The sequence below is a fragment of the Manis javanica genome, chromosome 15 (assembly GCF_040802235.1).
Source record: "Manis javanica isolate MJ-LG chromosome 15, MJ_LKY, whole genome shotgun sequence".
Classification (NCBI taxonomy): domain Eukaryota; kingdom Metazoa; phylum Chordata; class Mammalia; order Pholidota; family Manidae; genus Manis; species Manis javanica.
The window spans coordinates 1,354,199-1,377,895 of NC_133170.1; the positions used below are offsets into that span (position 1 = coordinate 1,354,199).

A 23,697-nucleotide genomic window follows, 5' to 3' on the forward strand; every position below is an offset into this window, starting at 1 on the left:
TGCTGTGGTCTGAAGAATACAGGACGGAGAGGGGAGCATCCAAGCCCCTCTGCGTGTGTGTGAGTGTGTGTGAGCGTGTCTGTGTGCACGTGTGCGCACATGCACGTGGGTGGGGAGGGATCACCACGGGGGACCTGTTGCATGAATGTAGGGCTGAAGCTGGGGTGCAAAGGGAGATGAAAGGCTCCTCCGGACCAAGCAAATGGCCTTAGGCGAACCGAGCTGCGTCCATCAGGCGACCCCACCTGGGCCTCTTCCTCTGTTCCTGCCATCCCCCCCATCCCATTTTTCCCCTTCCCCTTTGTATTACAAGGAGGCAGTCATCCTGTCAACGTGAGGGTCATTTTTCACTTTTGCTACTCGCTGAGTCTGAAAATGTTATTTTATATTTTTTCCTAATGCTAGGAGACATTTTGGTGGCTGTTCTCTGTAACCTGCTGTAAGGATGGTCTGTTCAGTGAGTACCTCAATGCTCCTGGCATTTGAGATTTGGTAGTGGAAGAGAGAGAGAGTCTCTGTCTGTGGTGGTTCCGTGTTAGAAGGGCACAGAGATGCTAAGCAATCATGAAGAGAGCAAGTTCTCCTGGGGTGTTAGGTGGTGAAGTAGGAGGGAATGGGGGTGTTTATGGCCAGAGCGTAGACGCTGAGGGGGAAGGTGGAATGAGACGAGACTGGAGAGCTGAGCCAGGGGTGAGTTATGCAGAGTCTTGCAGGCTGAGGTTACTCAACATTTGGTACAGTTTTAAGCTTTTGTAATGGGTCTACATGAGATAAATAACGAATGTTTAGAAACTCCTGCTGCATTGTGGTATTACCTTGATACCTGAGCATGTGGTTGGTGTCACACGTGCTCTGTGGTTTGCAGCTTACGGTTCATGTAGAAGTGCCCCCTTATGGTGCCTGTGCAGTCATAGAAAAGCATCTGGAACACACACTCAGATTAAGAAATCTGTGATTTAACTAGACTACTTCATTGAGAAAGTCTTATGAGAAAAGTGTCAGCTGAAATAGACTGCATGCTTAGGGACACAGTAGAAGTTGTGAACCTGCTAAGGTGAATGCGTTGAATTCTACTCCATCATTCTTTATTATGTGATGATGCCAATGCCATGAGAGCTGACCATAACCAACTGCTCTTGCGTGCTGAGCTATGAGGATTAGAGAGGGAATACGTTCTGGTGACAATGTTTCAACCACGTAAGAAAGTCTTTCTGCAAGATGAGAAATTGGTTTATCCAAACATGTTCAAGTTGTGAATTGGACCGCATGGATTTGTTTACATATCTGAGATCTTGATATTTTCAGTGATCTGCATACATCCGTGGAAAATAAATTTCAATAATAGATAAAAACTGAAAGATAAAATTGAGAGAAGCTTGGCAGAACAGTTTCTAGACTGTTATGACATACTCCATAATTTAACAACAAATATTGGTGGGATAATTGGCCCTGGCATTGCACATCTGGGTGCCTTACAGATTTGATGGAATACTTGGGATTTTACTTTGTATCAAAAGAAGAAGCATGCATGGAAAACAGGGGTGGACCCAGCATCCCTTTTATTTATTTATTCACTGAAGTATAGTTGCTATACAATCTTATATTGATTTCAAGTATACAATACAGTGGTTCGCCAGTTACCCACATTATTAAATCCTCACCCCCACTTGTGTGTCACTATCTGTCAACACAGGAAGATGTCACAGAACCATTGGCTGTGTTCTCCACGCTGCACTGCTGTCCCCGTGACCAACTCAAATAATGATAGAGAATTTTTGTGTCCCTTTACCTCTTCACCCTCCCCTCAGCATTCCTTCCAATTTTTGAATGATAATATAAATTTAACCATGACTTTACATGATTAATTTTTGATTAAAGATGGATTTTTTGAAAATATAACATTACTTGCCTCACTCTAGATAAAAATTAAAAACAACCTCCTGAGTTTACTGTAATTCATTTTCTCCCATTTCTGTCAAATTACCTTGGTGAGACTGGTTTTTCTGAGTGTTCATAAAACAAAACATAGATGTGTGTTTTCCACAGACAGTGGATTCATTGTCATCCAGCTTAGATAAGTTAACAAGCAGAAAATAGGCTCAACTACTGATACTTGCAATATTTATTCAAAGTATGAGTAAAACAATTTAATAGAGGGAACTGCTGTTTCCTTTATGACTTTTTGTTGTTTATGATCATGAATGACAAAAGTTATGACTGTAATCAGCAGTTCTCCATTTTAATCTGCTGCCTGCACACTTTCAATAAACAATGTATATAGCTTCTGTAATTTTTCCCTGTTCTGTGTGTTCTGATTAGATTTATTGAAATGTAATTTTAGGTCTGTTGAGATTGTATGTCTTTTAAAATTTACTATGCTAGGAGTTTGTTTTACTATACTTTAGAAACATAAAAATTTAAACCTCTAATCTCATGGTTTACAATGGATTAGAGATTAAAAATTATTCTGCCACCTCAATAAAACTGGAAAAAAAGTCTATCACCACAATTTGAGAAACACTTCCGTAGGCAGGTTTAGGGTGTGGACGTGGTCCTAAAGGCAGGAAGAAGCCTTTGAAGGTTCGATGGTAGCTGTTATGCTCATTATTTAGGGTACTACATAGACATTCCCTGTTAGGAGCTCTGGGGACCCCAGTTGTCACGCTTGCTTACATCTTTGGGACGGGCGCACAACCTTCAATCCTGTGGCCCACTGGGCTTAGGGTGCAGGACAGGTGCCCTGTCCGCAGTCACTCCTGGTGTGTGGCCTTCTGCCCTCTCTGATCAGTACAGAGGACCCAGCAGATCCTGGGAATGCTTGATTTAACTGTGTTACCATGATGTTAATAATTGTCAATTAGGTGAAAGCTGACCTTTCATGTGACATTATCACCAGCCTATCGTGATTATATGATTATGTATATTACTAAATACATGAAAGGTTAACTTGGTTATATTTATTTAGAAGAATAGACTTTTGGAGCCATAAAGGACTTGGTGTATTTTGTTTAATCCCTGATAGAGAAAACTGATGAGAAAACTGAGGCTCAGGGAGGTCCAGTAGAAAGAGCTGATGAAGAGGCTGGGTTTTGGAAGCAGCCTGTGAAGACTGGAAGCCAAGTTGTGCCCCTTAGCATTGACCTCAGGTAGATAACTAAATTTCTCTATGGCCCGGTTTCATCTGTCATAGTTCAAGGATAATAATGGTATTTATCTCGAAGGGCTCTCGAATGATTACATGAAGTAATCTGTGGAAAATTTTCAGCACAGTGCCTGAAAGCAGGCAGGCGTGTCGTGCTCGGTGTTGTGAAGGCTGTGACGAGGAGGCGGCGAGGTGGTGGTGACGGACAGGCGGCGGAGTCGGCAGCGGATACTTGGAATGCCATCTGTCACTCTGGTGGTGCTTTTCCCTCTGCTCTCGCCATTCCACTAAACGGCTCACTCTTGCACCTGCATGGATGACAGTCACGTATTGATTCCTTATTTCAGGTGCTCCCCTCTTCAGACAAAGAAGAGACCCGCTGCCGACCATACCCGTGTTTTCTCGGCTGGGTGGCAGCCTTGCTGGTTAGCAGGTGCCTTGCCCAGTGTGGGACCATCACCAGGGCTTAGGAAGGATGCTGCAGCGTCCTGAACATGCTGGTGGGATGGCTCATTCCATTTCTGAGACATTGAAAACAAGTCTCCAGACATTAATTACAGTGTTCTCTGCCAATATGTTAAAAATATACCTAAATAATTAGTAAAGTATATTGTTCTGAGTTTGTCTCAAGGCAGGGTGTGGACCACATTCTCAGCACCCCAATAAGAAAGAAAAGGGAGAGGAAATCTCAGTTCAACTTATTCAAATACGCATTGAGTCCTGAACTTGCTGCCGGGCGTTCTGCTTGGCCCCAGATGTGCAGTCATGAAAGACACAAGCTCTTATCTTACAGAGCTTCGATCTAGTGATTGGTAGAAAAGCATTTTCTGTACAGAATCCTGACCCACAGGAGGAAAAAAAAATCTGTTGCGGAAATAAAAATAAATTTTTTGAAGAGAACAGTACCACATAACTACTTTTAGTAATTAAAATTCAGCAATATTCAATAGCATAATAAAATATAAAAGACTGGTTCCTGAGAGACATGGTCCTGATGAATTTGGGCTCCTGCACGGCAGTGGCTGAACTGAGAGCAGAGGGCCCTTTACTGGGACGTCCTGCAAGGGTGCCTCACAAACACAACCTCTTTGCAGAGGCATGTCGCAGATAGATCTGCCGGGGGCTGGAGCACAGAGAATGTTAGCAAGATCTGCTCCAAGGCGCCAGCTGCCATCTCTGGGCCAGCCAGCCCTCTCTGCTTGGTTCCAGTCTGTGTGACGCTGACTTGGATATCTGGCAGATGCATCAAACTCAAAGAGTTGTGATCACGGCAGCAGGGCAGAGGGAACCAGGGCGAGTCCTCCAGGTGAGGAGACCCTCAGAAGGTGGCAAACGAGGAGCAAAGCGGAGGGGAGTTTGGGATCCGCTGCATGCCCAAATCTGGAAGGGGGATAGTGGAGAAGATGCCTTCCCCCTGGGGAGTGTGTGCATCCTGGGGGGTGGGATGGAGAGCGGGCATTTAGAACTGAGCTTAAACTGGAAATGACCCAGAAAAAGAAGAAGTGATGAAGTCATCCTGGAACTTGCTAGATTAAGTTTTCTAGCAACCTTGAAAAGAGCTGTAGTTGAGTGGCTAAGACAGCCAACCTGTGTGAGTCCCAGCTCTACCACTATCAGCTCTACGACCCTGGTGAAGACACTTAACCTCTGCCTCACTTTCCGCATCTACCATGGCCGCCTTGCAGGACTAGTATGAGAATTAGTGAGTTAATTCTCTTAGGACAAAGTCTGAAGCACAGTAAGTCCTCAATAGCAATAGTCACTCTTCTTTCACCAGGAAAGAATCAGGTCTTAAATTGAATGTGAGGTATAAAAGGTAAAGTTACATTTTCACACACCAGAGTCTGTCAATTAAAACAACATCAACCACAGACCATGCAGGAGGCTTTTACAGTCAGGCCAAAGGAAAGAAGTAATTTGATGTGTGGGTAAAGGGAGTAGAAAAGCAAAAAGCTGGGAAATATACCTGTAATATTGGTGAAATAGGTGTCAAGTCATACCGATGCCGTGCACTGTGGGAAGAGGAAGGGAAGTTAGGAAACGAGGCTACATCTGTGCTTCACCCTCAGTCAGAGGCATTCGGGGGCACATCCTTGTGTGAGGTGACGACCTGAAGTACCCCGATAGGTAACAGGCAGAGATAAGCAGCCAATTTCTTCTCTGCTGCCAGAAAAGTTGTTACAATACTGCTGCACATTTTTCATTGGAGGTTTTGCTAAGGAAATTAGATCTCCGTGAAAAATCATTTGCTGAAACCATTTTGAATGTGGAGCCGTGATCCCGAGATAAGAGAGTCAGGCTTTCGCTCCATCTTAGCAACTGCATGCATGTTCTGTGTGAGGTGCCCTGGACGGTTATGCCTTCTTCATCAGTGGCTCACGGACTTTCACTCTAGCAAATTCTAAATAATAAAAGCTACCACTTACCTACTGCTTACCACATGATAGGCACACATTAGGTGTGTTTTTATATTTTATAGTCTTGTATTCAACAAGTATTTACTGACACCCACAGTGTGCCAGGCACTGTTGTGGGCACTAAGAATAAAGCCGTAAATAAAACCATGAACAATGGGGTTTATATCCTAGGGTGAGGGATGTTGTCATAAATAAGCAAATATATAATAATTATAAGTAAGTGAAATTAAGTAAGGAAGGGGGAGAGGAGGTGCAAGGTAAGTAGGTGGGTTGGGTGGGGGCATGTGTGCAAATTTTGAACTGGGTCGTTTGGAAGCCTCATTGAGAAGGTGGCATTCGAAGGAGCTAAGGCAGCCGGGTGGGAGAGCACTCCAGGCAGGGAAGGCCAGAGACGAAAATTCCTGAGGCAGGAGCATGCGTGCATGATCCAAAGAGCGCCCAGGAAGTGCGAGGTGGTGAGGGGAGAGGTTTGCTGGGAGAGGCACAGGCGGGGCCTCTGTGACCTTTCCTGTAGCTGTTCATGAAAGTTCATGGCTGGGGGAAGGTGCATCATTTTCTTGGAAGATTTATAGGCAGTAGTTACATTTTTAGATTATCCTGTGACTCTACATAAGGGCCCTTTGGCCGAAGTGCGCCTGGACCCTAGCTGAGATTTGCTGATCTGAGGCTCAGAGCCTCGTACTCAACATGTGACTCAAAAAATATCTGTTGAGTAAATGAATAATAAGAGAATGAAGCTTCTGTAATAGCTCTGAAATTAATCGGTTGTGTGATTTTGAACAAGTCACTTGACTCGTGTGGGCTTTGGTTTGCAAAGTGAGACCTTCTCCAGCTCCCCTACTCTGTGATCGTGAGCAATGCCAGCCTCCCCCTCAGGCCCCTTACCCAGTGCTGTGCCAGTGCAGTCAGCCCACACTAGGAGAGTGCAGGGTGCTCTGGGATGGTCTGACCCCTGACCCTGTCACACTTGCTTGCCCACCCACCCAGCCTCTCTCCATTTGCAGTCTCAGCTCCAGCCTTCGGCCAGGACAGTGAAGCTGGGGGGCGGGGGCGGTCTTGGCAGGGTGACAGAATTCTTGAGGCATCTCTTCCTGTCAGAGGCTTTGATGATAGTGTGAATAGACACTCAGGCTGAGCTCACGCAGAACTGGGTCCCTGCCAGTCTCCTAAGATACTAACATAAGCTTGTTCTTGTTCTGATTCCATGCATTTGGAAACCTGCTTGGCACTTTCTGTCTAGCAACCACATGTTCATCAAAAACAATATTCTAATATCAGTAGCTAAGCCCTAGCAAGAATTATATGAGGAGTCAGGAAAGATATTGAGTGATTGTGTCTTGAGGCCTGAACTTAATAAATTCCCTTTAGGTGTGGGCTATGTATAGCCTTAGAAAAAGAAACATTTTTGATGAAAACAGAAGCAGAATCAAATAAAAATCTTCCTTTGAAAATGGAATTTTTAATGATGTCTCTATTTACCATTTCTGGAGTTAGAGTTACAGGATGGAGGGAGAAATCTGATGTAAGTAAAGCTGGTTTCTGGATATCACTAAGAACATTCTGGCCTTCAGCCCTTCTGGGGAGAGTTACTTTGTCTCTTAATGCTAGGCATTAAACCCTGTCCTTTAATAGAAAATCTTAAGCAAGGCCGGAAGCCAGCAGCCTGGCTGGGCCCACGTGGATGCTTTATTCTACTCAGATGAGCACTTCGCGTCTTTATTGGCAAGAGCGGCCGATGTTGATTCTGTGCGCCTACTGGCAGCGAAAAATAAGGGCTGCAGGGTGGGGTAAGCTTTTAAACCAACGACTCGTGGCTTGTGGAGACTGATAACATCTGAGAAGCCAGGCAGTCAATCCTGTGCTGAGAACATATTTATATCTGCATATTTTAACCAGCCAGGCCACCAGCTAGTAGTGCATTTAGGGGCCTTGGTCACTTGTCTATATTTAGTTAAATTTCTCTAAGTATTTTATGTTTTTTAATGCCATTATAAATGGTATTGTTTTTTATTTATATTTTCAGTTATTCTTTGCTGGCATATAGAAATACAATTGATTTCTGTATGTTGACCTTTTATTCTGTGGCATTGCTAAACTATTTCCAGGAGCTTTATCAAAGATGCTTTGGGAATTCATAAATGTAGATAATCAAATCATCTAGGGAAAATTATTTCTTCTTTTACACATTGAAAGGCTTTTATTTCTTTTTCTTGGTTCATTGCATCAATTAGAAACTCCAATACAACATTGCCTTGTTAATATACATTCTTTTTTAAATGTCCTTTATTAGATTGAGGACATTCCCTTCTATTTTCACTTTGCAGTGAGTTATTTATTTTATTATAGAGTTATTGACTTATATCAAATGCTTTTCTTGCAGCAATCAATATGATCATGTGATTTATCTTCTGTAGATTATAACTGCGATGGATTACACTGATTGACTTAAAATATTGAATCAACCTTTTATTCCTGGGATCAACCGCACTTCATTGTAGTTTGCCTTTTTATATATTATCAGATTTGATTTACTAATATTTTGTTGAGGATTGTGCATATATGTTCAAATATTTCACATCCATGTTCAAAAGGTATATTAGGTATCTTCCAGGTTCTAGGTTTATTTTTTGTGATGTATTATCTTTGTCTGGAATGAGTTTTGGTATGAGTAATGGTGGTCTCATAAAGATAGTTGGGAAGTATCCCCTCCTCTTCTTTGTCCTGGGAGACTTGTATGTAATTGCTGTTCTTTCTTTTATAAACGTTTGGTGAAATTTGTCATTGAAACTATCTGGGACTGGAAATTCCCACTGATTATGAGATGTAGGAATTATGAAATTATGAACACAGGATGTTTCTATATGTAATTGTGGATTTGTATCTATTTCTTGCTTTGGATCTGTCACCATTTCTTCAGAGGAAATGTTTCATGTATTTTCAAGCTTTGCTATTAGATGCATACACATGTACGATCGCTATGTTTTCTTTGTGAACCAACCATTTTATTATTATGTATGAGTCTTTATCCCTGGTAATTTTTTTTCTCTAAAGTTTACTTTTTCTGATATGATCTGTAATTATATCAGATTTCTGTAATATAATCACTACAACATTTTTTTGATTCATGTTTGGATAGTATATTTTTTTCTTAATCCTTTTACCTTAAATTTACCACATTATAATCAAAATGAGTTTCTTTTAACAGCATGTAGAGGGATTAGATTTTGCAAGTTCCTTTTGACAATCTTGTTTTTTAATTGTTGGGTTTAAGCCATTTACATTTAATGAAATTATTGATACATTTGCATTTTAGTCTGCCATTTCATTCTTTCTCTTTGTCCCTTTTGTTTTCTGTCCCTCTCTTAAGACTTTCCTGCCTTCTTTCAATTAATTTTAATATTTAAAAAGATTCCATTTTATTTATCAGTTGTATCCCTTTGCATAATAGCTCTTTAAATTAGTGGTTTAGAGATTTTCACTATCTACTTAGAGTACATATGTTATCAACTTCAATTGCAATATAGAACGTTTATTATCATATTGGTCCACTTATCCTCATATCTTTATATTGTGGTTGTCTTATTTAGTAAATTTACATATGTTGAATCCCCTTTAGACAATTTAAAAATATTTTATTTCAATCATTCTGGTAGCCAGAAGAATGGCTCCTCAAAGATGTTCACACCCCAACCTCCAGAACCTGTGAATATGTCACCTCACACGGCAAAGGAAATTTGCACATGTGGTTAAGGTTAAGAGCCTTCAGGTGGAGAAATTACCCTAGATAATCCAGTGGCCCCACTGTCATCATGTAAGTCCTTAAAAGCTCAAGACCTTTTGAAACTATAATCAGAACCAGAGAGGGTGCCCTGTAAGAAGGACTGAGCCTGTTGTTTCTGACTTAGAAGATAAAAGAAGAGGGCAATAAGCTAAGTAATGCAGACACTATAATTTGGAAAAAGCATGGAAATGGATTCTCCCCTAGAGCCTTCAGAAAGGAATACAGCCTTGACAACACAGAGTTTAGGCTGAGGAGACCACTGTCAGATCTATGACCTACAGAAGTGTCAGATCATAAATTTGTATTATTTTAACCCACTAATAGTTTGTGGTAATTTGTTATAGAAGGAATATAAAACTAACACAACCATCAAACGTATTTATAGGACTCAAGAGAAAAGTAGTCTCTTATGTTTACTCAGATATTTATCATTTCTATTGCTGACTTCATTCCTTATATGCTTCTTGTCTTTTTATCATTTCCCTTCTGTCTGAAGAACTTCCTATAGTGATTCTTTTAGAGTATTCTGCTGGCAACCTGTTTTTTAGATTGTTTTCATCTCAGAATGTTATTCTTCATCTTTATTCCTGAAGGACATTTTTACCAGATACAGAATTTTGGGATGACAGAATTCCTTCAGCACTTCAAAAAATATGTTCCTCTCCTGGACTCCACAGTTTCTGATGAGAAATCTGCATTCATTCAAATTGATGCTTCCCTATAAATAATGTGTCATTTTTTTCTGGTTCTTTTCAGGCCTTTTCTCTTTGTGAGGGTTTTCCTTTTCTATTTAGCAATTTGATTATTATATGGCTGCTCATGGATTCCTTTGAGTTTATCCTTTTTGGGATTAATTGAGCTCCTTAAATCTGTAAGTTTTTCTTTTGCCAAATTAGAGAAGTTTTAGGCTATTATTTCTTGAAACACCTTTCTTTGGAAGGGGGCACTGAACTCTTTCTACTCTCTTGGAATTCTGATGACATTAAAGTTCTAAAGTTCTTTCGGTTTTATCCCACAGGTCCCTGCTGTTATATATTCACTAAACAAATAAACAACTTATTCCTCATTGTTAAGATTGGGTAATTTTAATTGATCTATCTTTAGGCTCACTAACTCTTTCCTCTGTCATTTCCATTCTGATACTAAGCCCATTCTGATGAGTTTTTAAAAATCTCAGTTGTTATAAAATTCCACTTGGTTCTTTTCTATATCTTCTGTTAATTTGCTGCCACTCTGTCTTTTCATTTGTTTCAAGAGTGTTTGCTCTTTGTGGGGAGCATTTTTGTAAGACTTTAAATATCTTTTTCAGATAATTCCAGCAGCTGCGTCATCTTGGCATTGGTGTCTATTGATTGTATTTTTCTCATGTAAGTTGAAATTTCTCTGGCTTTTCTTATGCTAAATAATTTCAGATTATACTCTGAGCATTTGAATATTATGAGACTCTGAATTTTGTTAAAGCCTATGGAGAATGATTTTTTTTTTGATAAAGCTGGCCATTGAGTTGGATACAGATTCCAAGATTTGACTAGCCTTCATTTGCTGTGATTGTTCAAAGACTTTGTATTATATTCAGGTTTATTCCATGTGTGCACCACCCAGAAGTCTGTTTCTCAGGTGCTGGTCTATTTCCTAAAAGTATTCACTTCCAGTATGGTGTTACTTGAAACTCTGATCTTTCTCAATTTTCCTGCTGCTGTTTAATTTTCAGAATCCTTAATTACTCCATGCATCTGTCCAAGTTTGATAACATTCAGTAGGACAGAGGGTGTGGGGTGTGCTTATTCCATCTTACCTAGAATTAGAATCTCATGTCATTCTTTAATTTTTGAGTTTTTCATTCTTATTTGTTTAAATATGTACTGTAACACTGCCTACATCCATTCTCTCTAGTCTCTTATTCCGCATCTCTAAGTAGTTGTGTTTCGGATCTCCTAATCCTCACATTCATGTTTTGTTCACATTTTCCATCTTTGTATCATTCTTGCCACATTCTCAATATCCTCAAATCTCATTTTTTGTTCCCAGCTTTTCACTAACTTTCAGCTCTATTTTTTCTACTGCTTTTTATAGCCAATGGCTTTGCAATGTTGTTTATGAAAAAAATTTTATTGCTAGAAGTTCTACTTGGTTTCTTTTGAAATTTGCCTAATCTTTTAACATGTAATTCTATTTTTTCATCATTTGTCTTCTTTAAAAAACTCTTTGATCACTTACGTGTACTTATTCTATAATTTTTATCACATTTTTCTGATACTCTGAGTTCATGTGGTTCAAATTCTTTTTTTCTGTGTGTGTGTCTCCTGTCTTTCATGTTATTTTATTTTGCATAATAAAATGCAATTTATTATCATTGCTATTGTTCTTGTTTTGTTATTTTGTTGTGATCTGATATACTGATCAGAAAATTTCCTCTTATATTTCAGAGGTTGTAGGAGATCCCTTAGTAGAAGTTTTGCACTCGTTCTTTAGGAGATGGGAGCTTTTATTTTACTTACTGGTTTTAGAATTCCTATACCAGTGGGAGTGTCATTTGGACCATTTCTTGCAAGTGGTGAAACTTGAGACTTGACATTTATTAGAGACGCCTTTGTTTTCCACCTATGGTCATGTGCAGCTGGAAAGAATTTTTTTTTGTGTAACTTAGGCTGATGTGCAAAATGTTTAAAGTTTCTTTTTATAACAGTGTTAACCCTTCAAAGCTCCCTGTTCCCTTAGAGAGATCAGTAATATCTTCACCTCTTCTGGCTTTGGCCATGATTATTGTTTCCCATTTTTGTGTAGATATTAGAACCATACCCATTGTCTTCGGGCCTCTATTGATTTTGAACCCCTGTGCCCCACCCTGTGACAATCGTGGCCTCAGCTAGTCCTGCACCCACTAATCTCTAGCTTCCCTTTTTTTTCCTCCTAACATCTGGGGATTTCCTTTACTTCTTTTTCTTTAAATTTAAAACTCATCTATGAATAACAGATTCTCAAGCATTTTATTTACTTTGAGATGCATCTATGGTAGAAGAGGATCCTCTCAGGGTCAATAAAGCCTACCAATTTTTTTTGACTGCATTTTCCATTATGTAGTTCATACTTATATTAGCTTGCTGTGGTGCTGAAACAAATTACCGCACATTTAGTGGACTAAACACAAATTTATTACCTTTCAGTTCTGTAGTTCAGAAGTCTAAAATAGATCTCCCTGGACTAACATCAAGGGATCAGCATGGCTGTGTTCCTTTCCAGAGGGTGTGGGGGAGAATCTGCCCAGTTTCCTGAGGTGTCCGTGCCGCTGGCTCGTAGTCCTGTATCTTTCTACCTTTAGAGGTAGCAACAGGATGAATTCTCGTTTTACACTCCTCTGACTTTCTCTTCTGTCTCCCTCTTACACATTTAAGGACTTTTGTGATTATATTGTCCTCATCCAGATGACCCAGGATGATCTCCTTATTTTAAGGTCATCTAATTAGCAATCTTAATTACATTTGCAACCTTATATCCCCTTTGCCACCTTAGGTAACATTCACAAATTCTAGGGATTATGACATGATCCTCCCCCCCCTCACAAATACTAACATTGGCTAAGTGAGTTTCACTGTGTGTTGATTTGATATATGAGACAACTACAACATAAATGAGAAGATGAAAGGACCAATACTGTGACAAAGTTTCTATACTCTGATTGAAGTGGTACCATATGATTAGAGTAAATGACGAGAAGTTAAGTGTGTATATTGTGTTCTCTAGAACACTGATTTCAAGTTACACAAATTATATAGTTGCAGGATAAAACGGAATATTAAAATACTGGTATTTAAGGGGTAGAGTCCAGGAATGCTATTAATCATCTTGCATGGCACAAGACAGCCCCAAGAAAGAACTATGCAACCTTAAAATGTCAAAAGCTCTAATGTTCAGAACTGCCCAGGTGGAAAACCTGTGTCCTAATACAATGACTCACCTTTATTATAGTTTTTCAATGTTTACACTTTAATTTTACAGAAACAACTATCTCTCTACTCATATTTTAATGGTTTCTATCAAGAGAATTAAGTCATGTAATTTCAGTAACAGGTTTAATTGAAATAATTCTGGGTTCAAAATGCTGTTTTTCTGGAGGGATCCTAGGCATGTGTGGGGAAGCAGAGACAAGCTTACCTACCACCAGCTTCCAGCACATCATAGTCAAGAGTCAGAGAGATGGAAGAGGACCCCTGACTCTATGATTGGGTTGAGTACAAGTATGTGAGGGCTTGTGCATGTAAATACGTGTATATGTATATGTACTTTTCCCTCTCATTTTATCTCCCAATAGAATATTAAATAATAGACTTACGTAAAATTTGTTTTATGTAACTTTTACAGATTCCTACTGCAATTCAGTACTTTGGATGTACTACTATAGAAAGATCTTTAATTTTCTGATAAACAATTTCCTTTGAATTAATTCAATTATATTAATTTTATTTAGTGTATTTTGCAAATTTAGAAAATTTCATAGAACAATACTTCATTGCATATAAGTACTGGAATGTTTCTCAAAGTTTACAAAACTACAAATAGAATTAAATGGAAAATTTGATTTGGAGAGATCATTAAAAATTAATTTGGAAAGCTCCCAGATTCTGATCTTTTTCCCTAAAAACTTCCAGAGACAGAGCTAACTATGTGCCCTTCACACCATTTATGGTATAATACAGTACAGTATTATGCTGTAGGTATACTGCTCTCTGGAGCCTCAGTAGGTATTTTGATAACTACCTGTGTAGAACTTTCTTGGGAGATTCCAGAAACTACTGATTCTTAAGTTACACCACTGATTTTTTACACAGATTAACATTTTAATCGTTTTTGAAATTCTTTTTCAAAGTGGGAATTGAAATCATTATTCAAAAGTTATCTCAAAATTGCAGGGCTCTGTTGAAAAATATTATGTGCCGTTGACCTTGCCTGCTGACAACTGGATTTCGATGACCTCGTGGTCAGGGTCCCTGCGTGGGTGTGGGGTGGGCCGAGGCTGCATGTGGTCAGAGCGGGAGACTCCTCTCTGTTGCCCGGTGTGTCTATCTTTTTCAGCTTCTGTCCCTCTGTGTCACCTATCTATCTAATCAACCGCATCTATCACCTATTCAATCTAATTTATCTTATCTGTTCGTCTATCATCTGTTTACTCTGTCAACATACCCTGTCCGCTCTGTTCATGCACCATCACCGTCTCCCTCCAGTCCACTACCTGGTGTACACCCCCAGCTTATGCACCCGTCTCATCCGTGTCACTCGGCTCCAGGCACCTGACCGGTCAGTCCACGCCGTCTCATCCCTGGGTCTGTCCCTCCGGGGGCGTCCTGCCGGCGGTGCGCGGAGCGCGGGCTCGGCGAGCGAGGTGCGGACAGCGCCCCGCAGCTTAGGCCGCGGCTCCCCGGCGCCGGGCGGAAGCCTCCAGTGGGCCTGCTAGCTCGCGCGTCCGCTCCGTCCGCTAGTCCTGGACGCGCGCGGCACCGCGGGCTGAGAGCGAGGGCCCGCCTCGGCTGAGCGAAGCGAGCTGCACCCACCGTTCCCAAGGAGGCTGGCGGTGCCGTGTCAGCGCGAGACGGAGGGACGCGGGCGCCGCCGCAGCTGCTGTGGAGCTCGCGGGACGCGCCGGGACACCGAGGAGCTAACGGGAGCGACTGGAACTCGGACCTCCCGCTGCCCCCGCAGCCGGTCCTCGCGCCCCGCCCTCCAGGAGCCCCGCCTTCCAAGGGCCCGCCCACCACGAACCCCGCCCTCTACAGCCGCACCTCCGAGGAGCTCCGCCCTTTCTTGGAGCCACGCCTTCAAAGGCCCCGCTCATCACCTGAGCCCCGCCCCCTTCCCGGCCCCGCCTCCGAGGAGCTCCGCCCTCCCTTCGCTCCCCGCCCTCGCCAGGGTTCGTTTCTACTCGCGCCCCGCCCTCCTAGGAGCCCCACCCTCACATGCCCCGCCCCCAGTGAACCCCACCCAAAGCCGCACCCCACGGAGCCTCGCCCACGCTGCGGGCACCCCCTCCTCGCGCCCCGCCCTCCCCGGGCCCCGCCCCATCCTCGCGCCCCGCCCCCTCCGGGGAGCCCGTCTCCCGCCGGCTCGGGCACCGCCTCATTGTCTCTCGGGCCGCCAGGCGCGGGCGCGGGCAGGACGCGGTCGGGCAGCTGCAGCCCGGCTTCCGCGGCCCCGTCCCGGCGCGCGCCGTCGCTGCCAGCCCTCCGCCGGCCGCGGGCGGGAGGATGCGCGCCTCCCGGGCGCCAAGTTCCTCACGTGCCGGGGGGCTCCTCGCTTTTTGTTCTCCGGCAGCCTGACGGCGCTGACGTGCCCCGAGTAAACCGCGGCGGCGGCGGGCGGCGCGCCGCGGTGCGCCGGGTCCCGAGCCCGGCTCCTTGTGTTCCCGGCGGGAGGCGATGGACTGAGCGCGCCGCGCCATGGAGCCCGGCGTGGTGCTGCGCGCGCTCTGCGTGCTGCTCGGGCTCCGAGCAGGTGAGCGGGCTGCGGGCGCGCCCGGACCTGCCCGCGGTGCCTGCGTCCCGGGCGGCGGGAGGGCGGCGCCCGCGGCCGGCGTCCGAGGGTCCGGGGAGCTCGGCGCAGCCCGGGGCCTACGAGGGGCGCGGCGGCGGGGCTGGGCGCTCGCCCGGGGTCCCCGGTCCCGGCCTGGACGCCGAGGCGCGGCGCTCCGCCGCCCGGAGCCGTGGGCTCCGTTCTGACGGGGCTTTCTCTCCGCAGCGGTCTGGGGGCTCGGCGTGGACCCCTCCCTGCAGATCGACGTCCTGGCCGAGTTGGAGCTCGGGGAGTCCACGGCCGGGGTGCGCCAGGTCCCGGGGCTGCACAACGGGACGAGAGCCTTTCTCTTCCAAGGTACGGGGAGCCTTCGGGGCCCGGCTGGGTCTCGGCCGGTGCATCCCCGGTGCGCGCGGTGCCGGAGCTGCGCTCGGGGGTCGGGGGAACGCGCCCCCGGCTCGGCGGCTTGGCTCACTTCGCGCGCTCGCCGGTTCTGATGCACAGCCCTTTAATGACCGTACAGAAATTCTGATGGCAGATGGCTGGTTTTGGAGTCTGGGGAACAGTGAATTACAACACAGATGCCTCATTTGGGTGAAATTGATTTAGGTAGGAAATAAGCTTAATCCTAGTGAAGACCCTTTTCTCTGAAAGTTTCAGGTGCAGTGATGCCCTGTTGGGAGGAATTTCTTGGTGGGGGTAGCTTTCTGGAAAAATGAATACTCCTCAATAATTTTATCTAGTGTATATCACAAACACTTTTTTCGAGACAAGGTTTCCCATTGAGCTATCACGACGAGAGAATCTGTCAGTGATGAGAGAAAGGGGACAATAGTCTCTTAAAAATCATTTGAAAAATTTCAAATAAGTATTAATTCGGAATATGTCTTGTATCACTATTAATTATATACTTGGGATTTTAAAAGTTTTTTTTGAAGTCGATGGACCTTGGCTATGCGCAAATATCTACATTTTAAATGATATTTAAATGTGTTGTTTTCCAAAACAAATTTCCATGCATCAAGACTTCAACTCTGATTTACTAAAGCATTTGGAGATTGCTTGGTTTGTGGACAGATGCTATTATGTAATACGAGCTTCTAAAAAGTAGCCAAACCCATCCAGACTAGTTTCGCATATGGTGGAGTATAGATGAACACATAAGAGAAATGGAGTGCGGTTTACCGTATCTGATGGATGAACTGAAGCATTTCCCAATCCCAACCTGACTGCTTTTGTATGTGTGTGTGAGAGAGAGATTTTGGTGCCATGTCTTCAAAAATACAACTCTTAATTGCTGAAGAGTTGGATATGCCAAATAAAACCACATCCGTAAATCTGCCAACCCAGAAATAGCCATAAAATAAAACTGGAGTGTTCTGCAGGGGTGTTGTTACCCCATATGGCCAGTATGTGTCACCATGGATGGTAACACCAAAGCTCATGTTGGAAAAGAAAACTGACATGTGTTGCATTTATTTAAAACAACTTTACTCTTATAAGAAATTAAAATGTAATTTTCTGGTTTAATTATGGTGATCCACTACATGGTTTCACTGTGACAAAACTTATGATAATATTTTACTTCCCTAAAGCTCTTTGTGTTTTGGGGGGGGAAGTATGGGGGAGCTGGGATGCAGCTTGGATATTGAGTCCTTTGAAAACATTGACCATATTTAACAAAGGAAGTAAAACTAGACTGTCAGCAAAATTCATAGAGGGGACTAGAAGTGTCATTAGGGTTCAGCTTCTGTTTTTTCCTTTTTCTTATTTTTTCTTATTTTTTTAAATCTTTGATTTAGTCCTTGTGAACTGGAAGCCAAGTTATTTCAGGACTGCTAATTTAAATAACTGGCAAGGTTTACAAAAGCTAAAGCTCCTAATAAACAAATGGCATTGGAATGCCCTTAAAATTTCCAAAGTTCCTTTAAATTATATTACTGTTCTTAGCTTTCTCTGAAGAGTGTCTGAACTATCACAAATATAAACCTTTAGGACTGCATTTTATGTTCTGTTGGCAAACAATTTCTAGGAAATAATCTCAAAGCTCCAGTATCTTTTCCTGGTTAATTTTCTAAAAGGGATATTCAGTATTCATCTGTGTTTATATTGCCAGTTTAAGACAGCCTTGAGTTGCCAGTGAATTGTCCACAGCAGTGACACATCAGTGTCAAGCCCAATAGTGGGGCAAAGTCAGTGCCTAACAGATAAGAGTTTATGAGGTTTGAAGATGTAACCTTTTGTTTCCTGCCAGTTATTACCCTTATTTCATATAGCCAGTCATCCAGCAGGTATGTGCAGCTTGGTATGTTGTCACTAGGCGGATATCACTGACGTATTGAGGCTCTAATGTTTCCTCTTATTCTAAGATTTAAGATTATAAAACTGACAACAGGTGAACCTCAGGCCCTGCCCGGCAGTTCTGCATTTCCTTGGAAAGGTCTCCCTCTGCTCTTACAGATTCTAGGATGTGGAAACTTGTTAAAAAGTCTGTTCTGACTCCTGCTGCTTCCCTGGGATTCCATGGGTTTTAGAGAGACAAAACTTCCAGACTGAAGATTTTGTGGATTCAATTTATAGCGAACTGAAGGTTCTGCAGATATTTTTGTATAGTGTGTAAAATGTCATAGCAGGAATAGTAACAAATTGCAAAACCTGTGAGATGCTCTCGGAATTCATATAAACCTATCAGATAAATTGCTTTGTGCTATCAGATATGTTCTAGTAAGATGGCAGAGAGTTTGAATCATAAATTTTTTGTGCAGTAATATATTGTGCATATTCTTCTGTCTCTTAGCTTTAAAATAAAGCATCTCGACATATGATTTCCTGATGATTTTTGCTCATTTAGTATTGCTTCTCCTTTTGGCTACTTCATTCTTCAGTAGCCTTTAAGATGCTTATAATTCAGTACTTTTTGAAACAAATTTTTGTAAATTATTGTGCAATATGAATCTATTAATTATAATATTTCTTATGAATGTAGAATAAAAACACATGGAAATATATCATACCTGATTTTTATCGTAATAGCAACCGTAGACTCACTAAAATTGTTTTGCTGTTGAAATTTGATGTATAGCTGCTTTAGAAATTGAAATAGTGAGATGTTAAATTAGGCCATCCTTCATAAATATGGCTTTGATCTGTGTGAATTATAGTAATCTTCAAAAGATAAAAGTGTCCAGGCAAGAGTTTGGAATCTATATCAAGATCTTCTAAGTCTAGCTGCAGTCTGACTCACAGCAACAAAAATGAACTTACGTTTTTCAGAAGTAGAGAACTGAATGCTGACAATGAAAATACCTGTGGAAGGTTGTGAAGAGTTCTGAACTTTTTAGCACTAGTACAGTTAAAAATAGAATTCTGTGTGCCTTGTCTAAAGTCTAGGAAATATTCTTCAAGATAATGGCCATAATTTTGTTTTCCTCTGTATCTGAGAGACCAAGAATGAGAGTATACGGAAGCACAGTTGTAGGGCTTTCCAACAACATTAGCATCATTTTTGGATCTTTGGTTTTAACGGTTTGGCCGAAGTAGATAGTTTCACCTGTTGGTTTAAAAAAATTTCTTCTGAGAGTTCATAGATTTTATAAAGTTACTAATCCCCACAAGAGTAGATAATCTAAAAGCATATTTCTTTTTCCTGAGTTGGCAATTTGAAATAAATTTAGTGATTATGTTCAAAGAACTTCAAGATTTTAAAGGGAAAAAATATTCACAAGTCTATTGTTATGCCAGTATTTGAAAATCGGAATGAAATTGGTCATTTGGTGGAGGACCATTGACTTCAGTAGGCAAAGGTAACTGCACTAGGCAAGTGAGGGGGCACCGAGTGTCGTCAGTATGATGGGCAGTGAGCATCCACGGACTAGGGGCACAGCCATCGGTGCCCCAGTAGAATAGGGTAACACAGTGGCAAGGAGATGGGCTTAGGAACCAGGTAGACCCCCATAGAATCTCATTAGCTGTCTTACTATGATGAAGCTACTTAATTTCTCTGAGTTCCAGTACCCTCAATTATAAAATTAATGTTATTATGAGGATTAGAGGAGACATGTTTACTCACTCAGATTTTTGTTTTGCAGTTATATTCTGCTAGGTGTTAGGTACATAACAAATGATGGTTAGAACTTTACTTTCATAGTGCCTTAAAAATAGTCATTAAAAACAATTACACAGATAATAATTTAATTCCTGTTAAGATAAATGAGATGAAGAAAAACTCAGAGGGCCGTGGGAATCTAGTTTAGGGGGTCTCAAGGTAAGAAAAAGTCTTTGAAGAAGAGTCACTTGAGGTGACAGCTGAAGGACTAGCAAGAGGAGCCTGGAGGGGAGGGGCTGTGGGGACTCGGGGAGGAGGAGCAGCGGGCAGGGGGGCGGCGGGGCAGAGATCCCGAGCCTCCATGAGCGCATGTGTTTGAGAAAGTGGAAGAGATCAGCGAAGTGGGAACGTGAGGATTGTGATGTGAGGTGAAGCACATGCACAAAGGAGGACCAGGTAACCTGCTGGGCCATATCAATACAGAAGAACTGAGAAGTTATCATTATACAAAGATTTATGTGGAGGGCAGAATAGTGGTCGATCGAAACTGTTCATGTCCTAATCTCAGGAACCTGAGAATGTTATGTTACATCTTGATGGGGAAGTAATGCTGTACAGAAAACTGAGGTTGCCGATCAGCTGACCTTATAACAAGGAAACTATCCTGGATTATCTGGGTGGCCCCATGTAATTACAAAGGTCCTTTACCTCTGGAAGAGGGAGATGAAAGAGTGGGTGTCACAGTGACGCAATGAGAGGGACCAGACCTCCCTTTGTGGCTCTGAAGGTGAGAGTGGGCCATGCGCCAGGGACTGCGGGCGGGCTTGAGAGGTGGGAAGGTCAAGGAAATGGATTGACTCTGGGGGTGCCCAGAAGAAACGCAGCACTGTGGACACCCTGATTTTCACCCAGCAAGACTCAGCTTGGACCCCCATGAGATAATGTGCTGTGTTGATTTAAACCACTAAGTTTGTGGTGATTTGGTAAGGCAGCAATAGGAACTAACACAAATTCTGATATATAGAAGTGGGGGCTGCCCACTTAGGTAAGAAATACCTAAAAATGTGGCAGTGGCTTTGCAACTGGGCAACAGGCATAGGCTGGAACATTTTGAGGAACATGATAGACAAAGCCTAGACTGCTTTGAATAGACTGTAAGTAGAAATAAGGATATTGGCAGTTCTACTAGTGAAGACTCAGAAGAAAATGAAAAGCATGGTAGAGAAAACCTAAGTCACTTTAGAAAATACCTCAGTTATTGTGAGCAGACTGTTGGTAGAAATACGGGTATTAAAGGCACTGGCAGTGAGGGCTCAGATAGAAATCAGGAACATGTTATTGGAAACTGGAGAGACGAAGATCTTTGTAACGTAGTGGCAGAAAACCTAGCTGGGTATGGAAGGCAAAACTAGTAAATATCAAGTTAGATATTTAGCTGGGATGATTTATATGCAGTGTTTTAAAGGTGCAGGCTGGGTTTTTCTTGCTGCTTATAGCAAAACCCGAGTGGAAAGAGTTCCAGGAAAGAATCATTAAGCAAAAAGGAATCAGAACTTGGTATCTGAGAAACTCCCAGCTTATCCAGATTGCAAATGACGCTGAAGTTAGAAGGTTCACTGTCAGGAAAGCCTGCTTTGGAGAGAAAGCCAGTGGTGTGGCCTCACAAGTAAGGCCAGAGTGTTCAGCCACATAGGGGTTCTTTGTGGAAACTAAACATGTGACTCAGATCCCCTCAAACATCTTGGCAGAAACCAGTAATAAAGATGGATTTATCCAGGAAAATCTGTGGAGGAGCCTCTTGTGGAACGGAGTACATCTCCACAACAAATATGGGACATCCATAGGACTCTTGAGAATGTCGCCACAGCACAAATGCTCCTGGCTTGTCCTGAAAGGGAAAGTGGGAGGTTGTAATAAAAGAAGGTTGTTGGATCCCAGAATTCTACAAGCAAGACACAGGCTGAGTAAACTGCTCAGCTGCAAACATGCGCCACCTTTCACGAGAAAGTAAGATGGAGTTAGAGGGCAGAACTGAGAGCTCAGGAGGCAGAGATGAGAGCCCAGAGGGCAGTGCCGAGAATCACGGAGGATGGTCCTCAGACCGTGAAACCAAATGGTTTGCCAGGCTGGTTTTCAAAATTGCATGTGTCTGGTGTCTAATTTTTTTAACTTCCATTTTCTCCCTTTTTCAGTGGGAACGTCTGTAACTGTTACCGTGTGTCGTTCCCACCATTGTTATTTTGGGAGCAGATAACTTGTATCTTCTTGAGTTTCACAGATTCCAGGATGGAGAGGAATTGTGGCTCAAGGTGGATCATACCCAAAGCCTCATTTATCCCTGATTTAGATGGTAACATTTGGGGCTTTTTAATTGAAAAGATTTACTACAGATTTTGAACTTTGAGTTGATACTCTGATAGGTTGAGACTTTTGAGGGCTTTTGGATAGGCTGAATGTATTTTGCTTGTGGGATGGACATGAGTCTTTGGGGGTGAAAAAGACAGATGTGGTAGGCTGAATAATGGTCTTCCAACTGTCCATATGCTCTATCTTCAGAGCCTGCAAATAGGTATAGGCAAAGGAGGGTTAAGTTGCTAATCAGCTGACTTTAACATATGGAGGTCCTCCTGGATTGTCTGGGTGGCCCATGTAGTCATCGGGTCCTTCAGATGTGGAGGAAGCAGAGATAATGTCGGTGTGGTGCACTGAGAGAAAGACTTGACTGCGCATTGCTGACTTTGAAGCTGGAAGGGGGTCGTGAGCCAAGGAGTGTGGGCTGCCTCTGGGAATTATAAAAAACAAGAAAATTTTTCCTAGAAAAAATTCAGGAGAAGCACAGCCCTGCTGACACCCTGATTTTCGCCTGGTGAGATTCATCTTAGACTTTGGACCTCCAGAGCTGGGAGATAATGAATTTGCGTTGATTTAGCCATTACATTTGTGGTGGTTTGTTACTGTAGCAATGGAAGACTAGTATATATGTTAAACGTTAGCATTCCTTTGTTTTGTATCTGAGTTAAACTTTCTTTTGGGCCCTCCCTCACTATGCCTGAGAGTGTATTTCCAGGGTGGTGGCCAACTTGAACAGCCAGTTAATGTTACTGGTCATCTGGGGCTTATTGTAGTTTCCTATGTGTAAAGTCAGAGTCTTCATACTAGATGTTGAGTCTTTAAGGGATTGTCTTCATCATTTAACTATGAAGTCATTCTGAGAACAAACAGCACAATCAAGTGTTGGGCTTTTTGAATGTGTTCCTTTCTTAAAAATACACCCTTCCTCTCTCAGAAGGCTAATCCAGAGGTGAATGGGGGAACAGGAGAAAGCAAAAATATTTTAGAGTGGAATGGGTAGTATGCTGGGGGTGTGGTAGTCATAGTTGTTGACAGGGATGAGTGTGACCAGCAGGGTCCTTTCAGAAGTGCTGGGATCTCTGTGGGCTGCCCGCTGGGATTGGCTTGGGGCGGGCTGGAGCGACCTTGACGGCCCTGACAAGCGGATGACCTGGTGTCCAGGCGGAGGACTGTCCTGGGGGCAGTGCAGGGTAGGGCCTCTGTCTGCCTCTGGCTTCATCCCGGCTCCCGCCGGCTCCTTCTCCTCGAGCTTGCAGGCACCTATCTTCTCTCTCATTCCTGCTTCCTTCTGTCCATGATTCAGCACCTGCTAGCTGATGACTTAGGATCAGAGACTAAGGCCTATATGTCTTCTGTTGATTTTACTTCACTTTAACAAATATTTATTGCTCTGCTTCTGTGTATAAGGAGGGGACACAAGGTAGAGTGGAGGAAAGATGTCTACATAAATTATTACAGG

At 42.8% G+C, this 23,697-nt stretch overlaps 1 protein-coding gene and 1 long non-coding RNA gene across 3 annotated transcripts in view; one reads left to right on the plus strand and one right to left on the minus strand.

Annotated features, from left to right (window-relative positions):
• Positions 1-1,562: 1,562 nt before the first annotated feature.
• On the minus strand, positions 1,563-15,077 carry LOC108398656 (uncharacterized). The gene is made up of 3 exons (XR_001853483.3): positions 14,519-15,077; positions 5,109-5,154; positions 1,563-3,450 (listed from the first exon to the last, which is right to left on the minus strand). It is a non-coding gene; the product is annotated as an uncharacterized lncRNA (long non-coding RNA).
• A 373-nt stretch (positions 15,078-15,450) lies between these two features.
• NELL2 (neural EGFL like 2) overlaps positions 15,451-23,697 on the plus strand; it is a 253,190-nt gene continuing 244,943 nt past the window's right edge. Inside the window, exons 1-2 of one of the 2 annotated variants that reach the window (XM_037009597.2) lie at positions 15,451-15,823; positions 16,067-16,198. In XM_037009597.2, coding sequence (XP_036865492.2) covers positions 15,769-15,823; positions 16,067-16,198 — 187 coding nt within the window. In that variant the 5' untranslated portion in view covers positions 15,451-15,768. The remainder of the gene's footprint in view (positions 15,824-16,066; positions 16,199-23,697) is intronic. The other variant, XM_037009594.2, reaches the window with a different exon arrangement.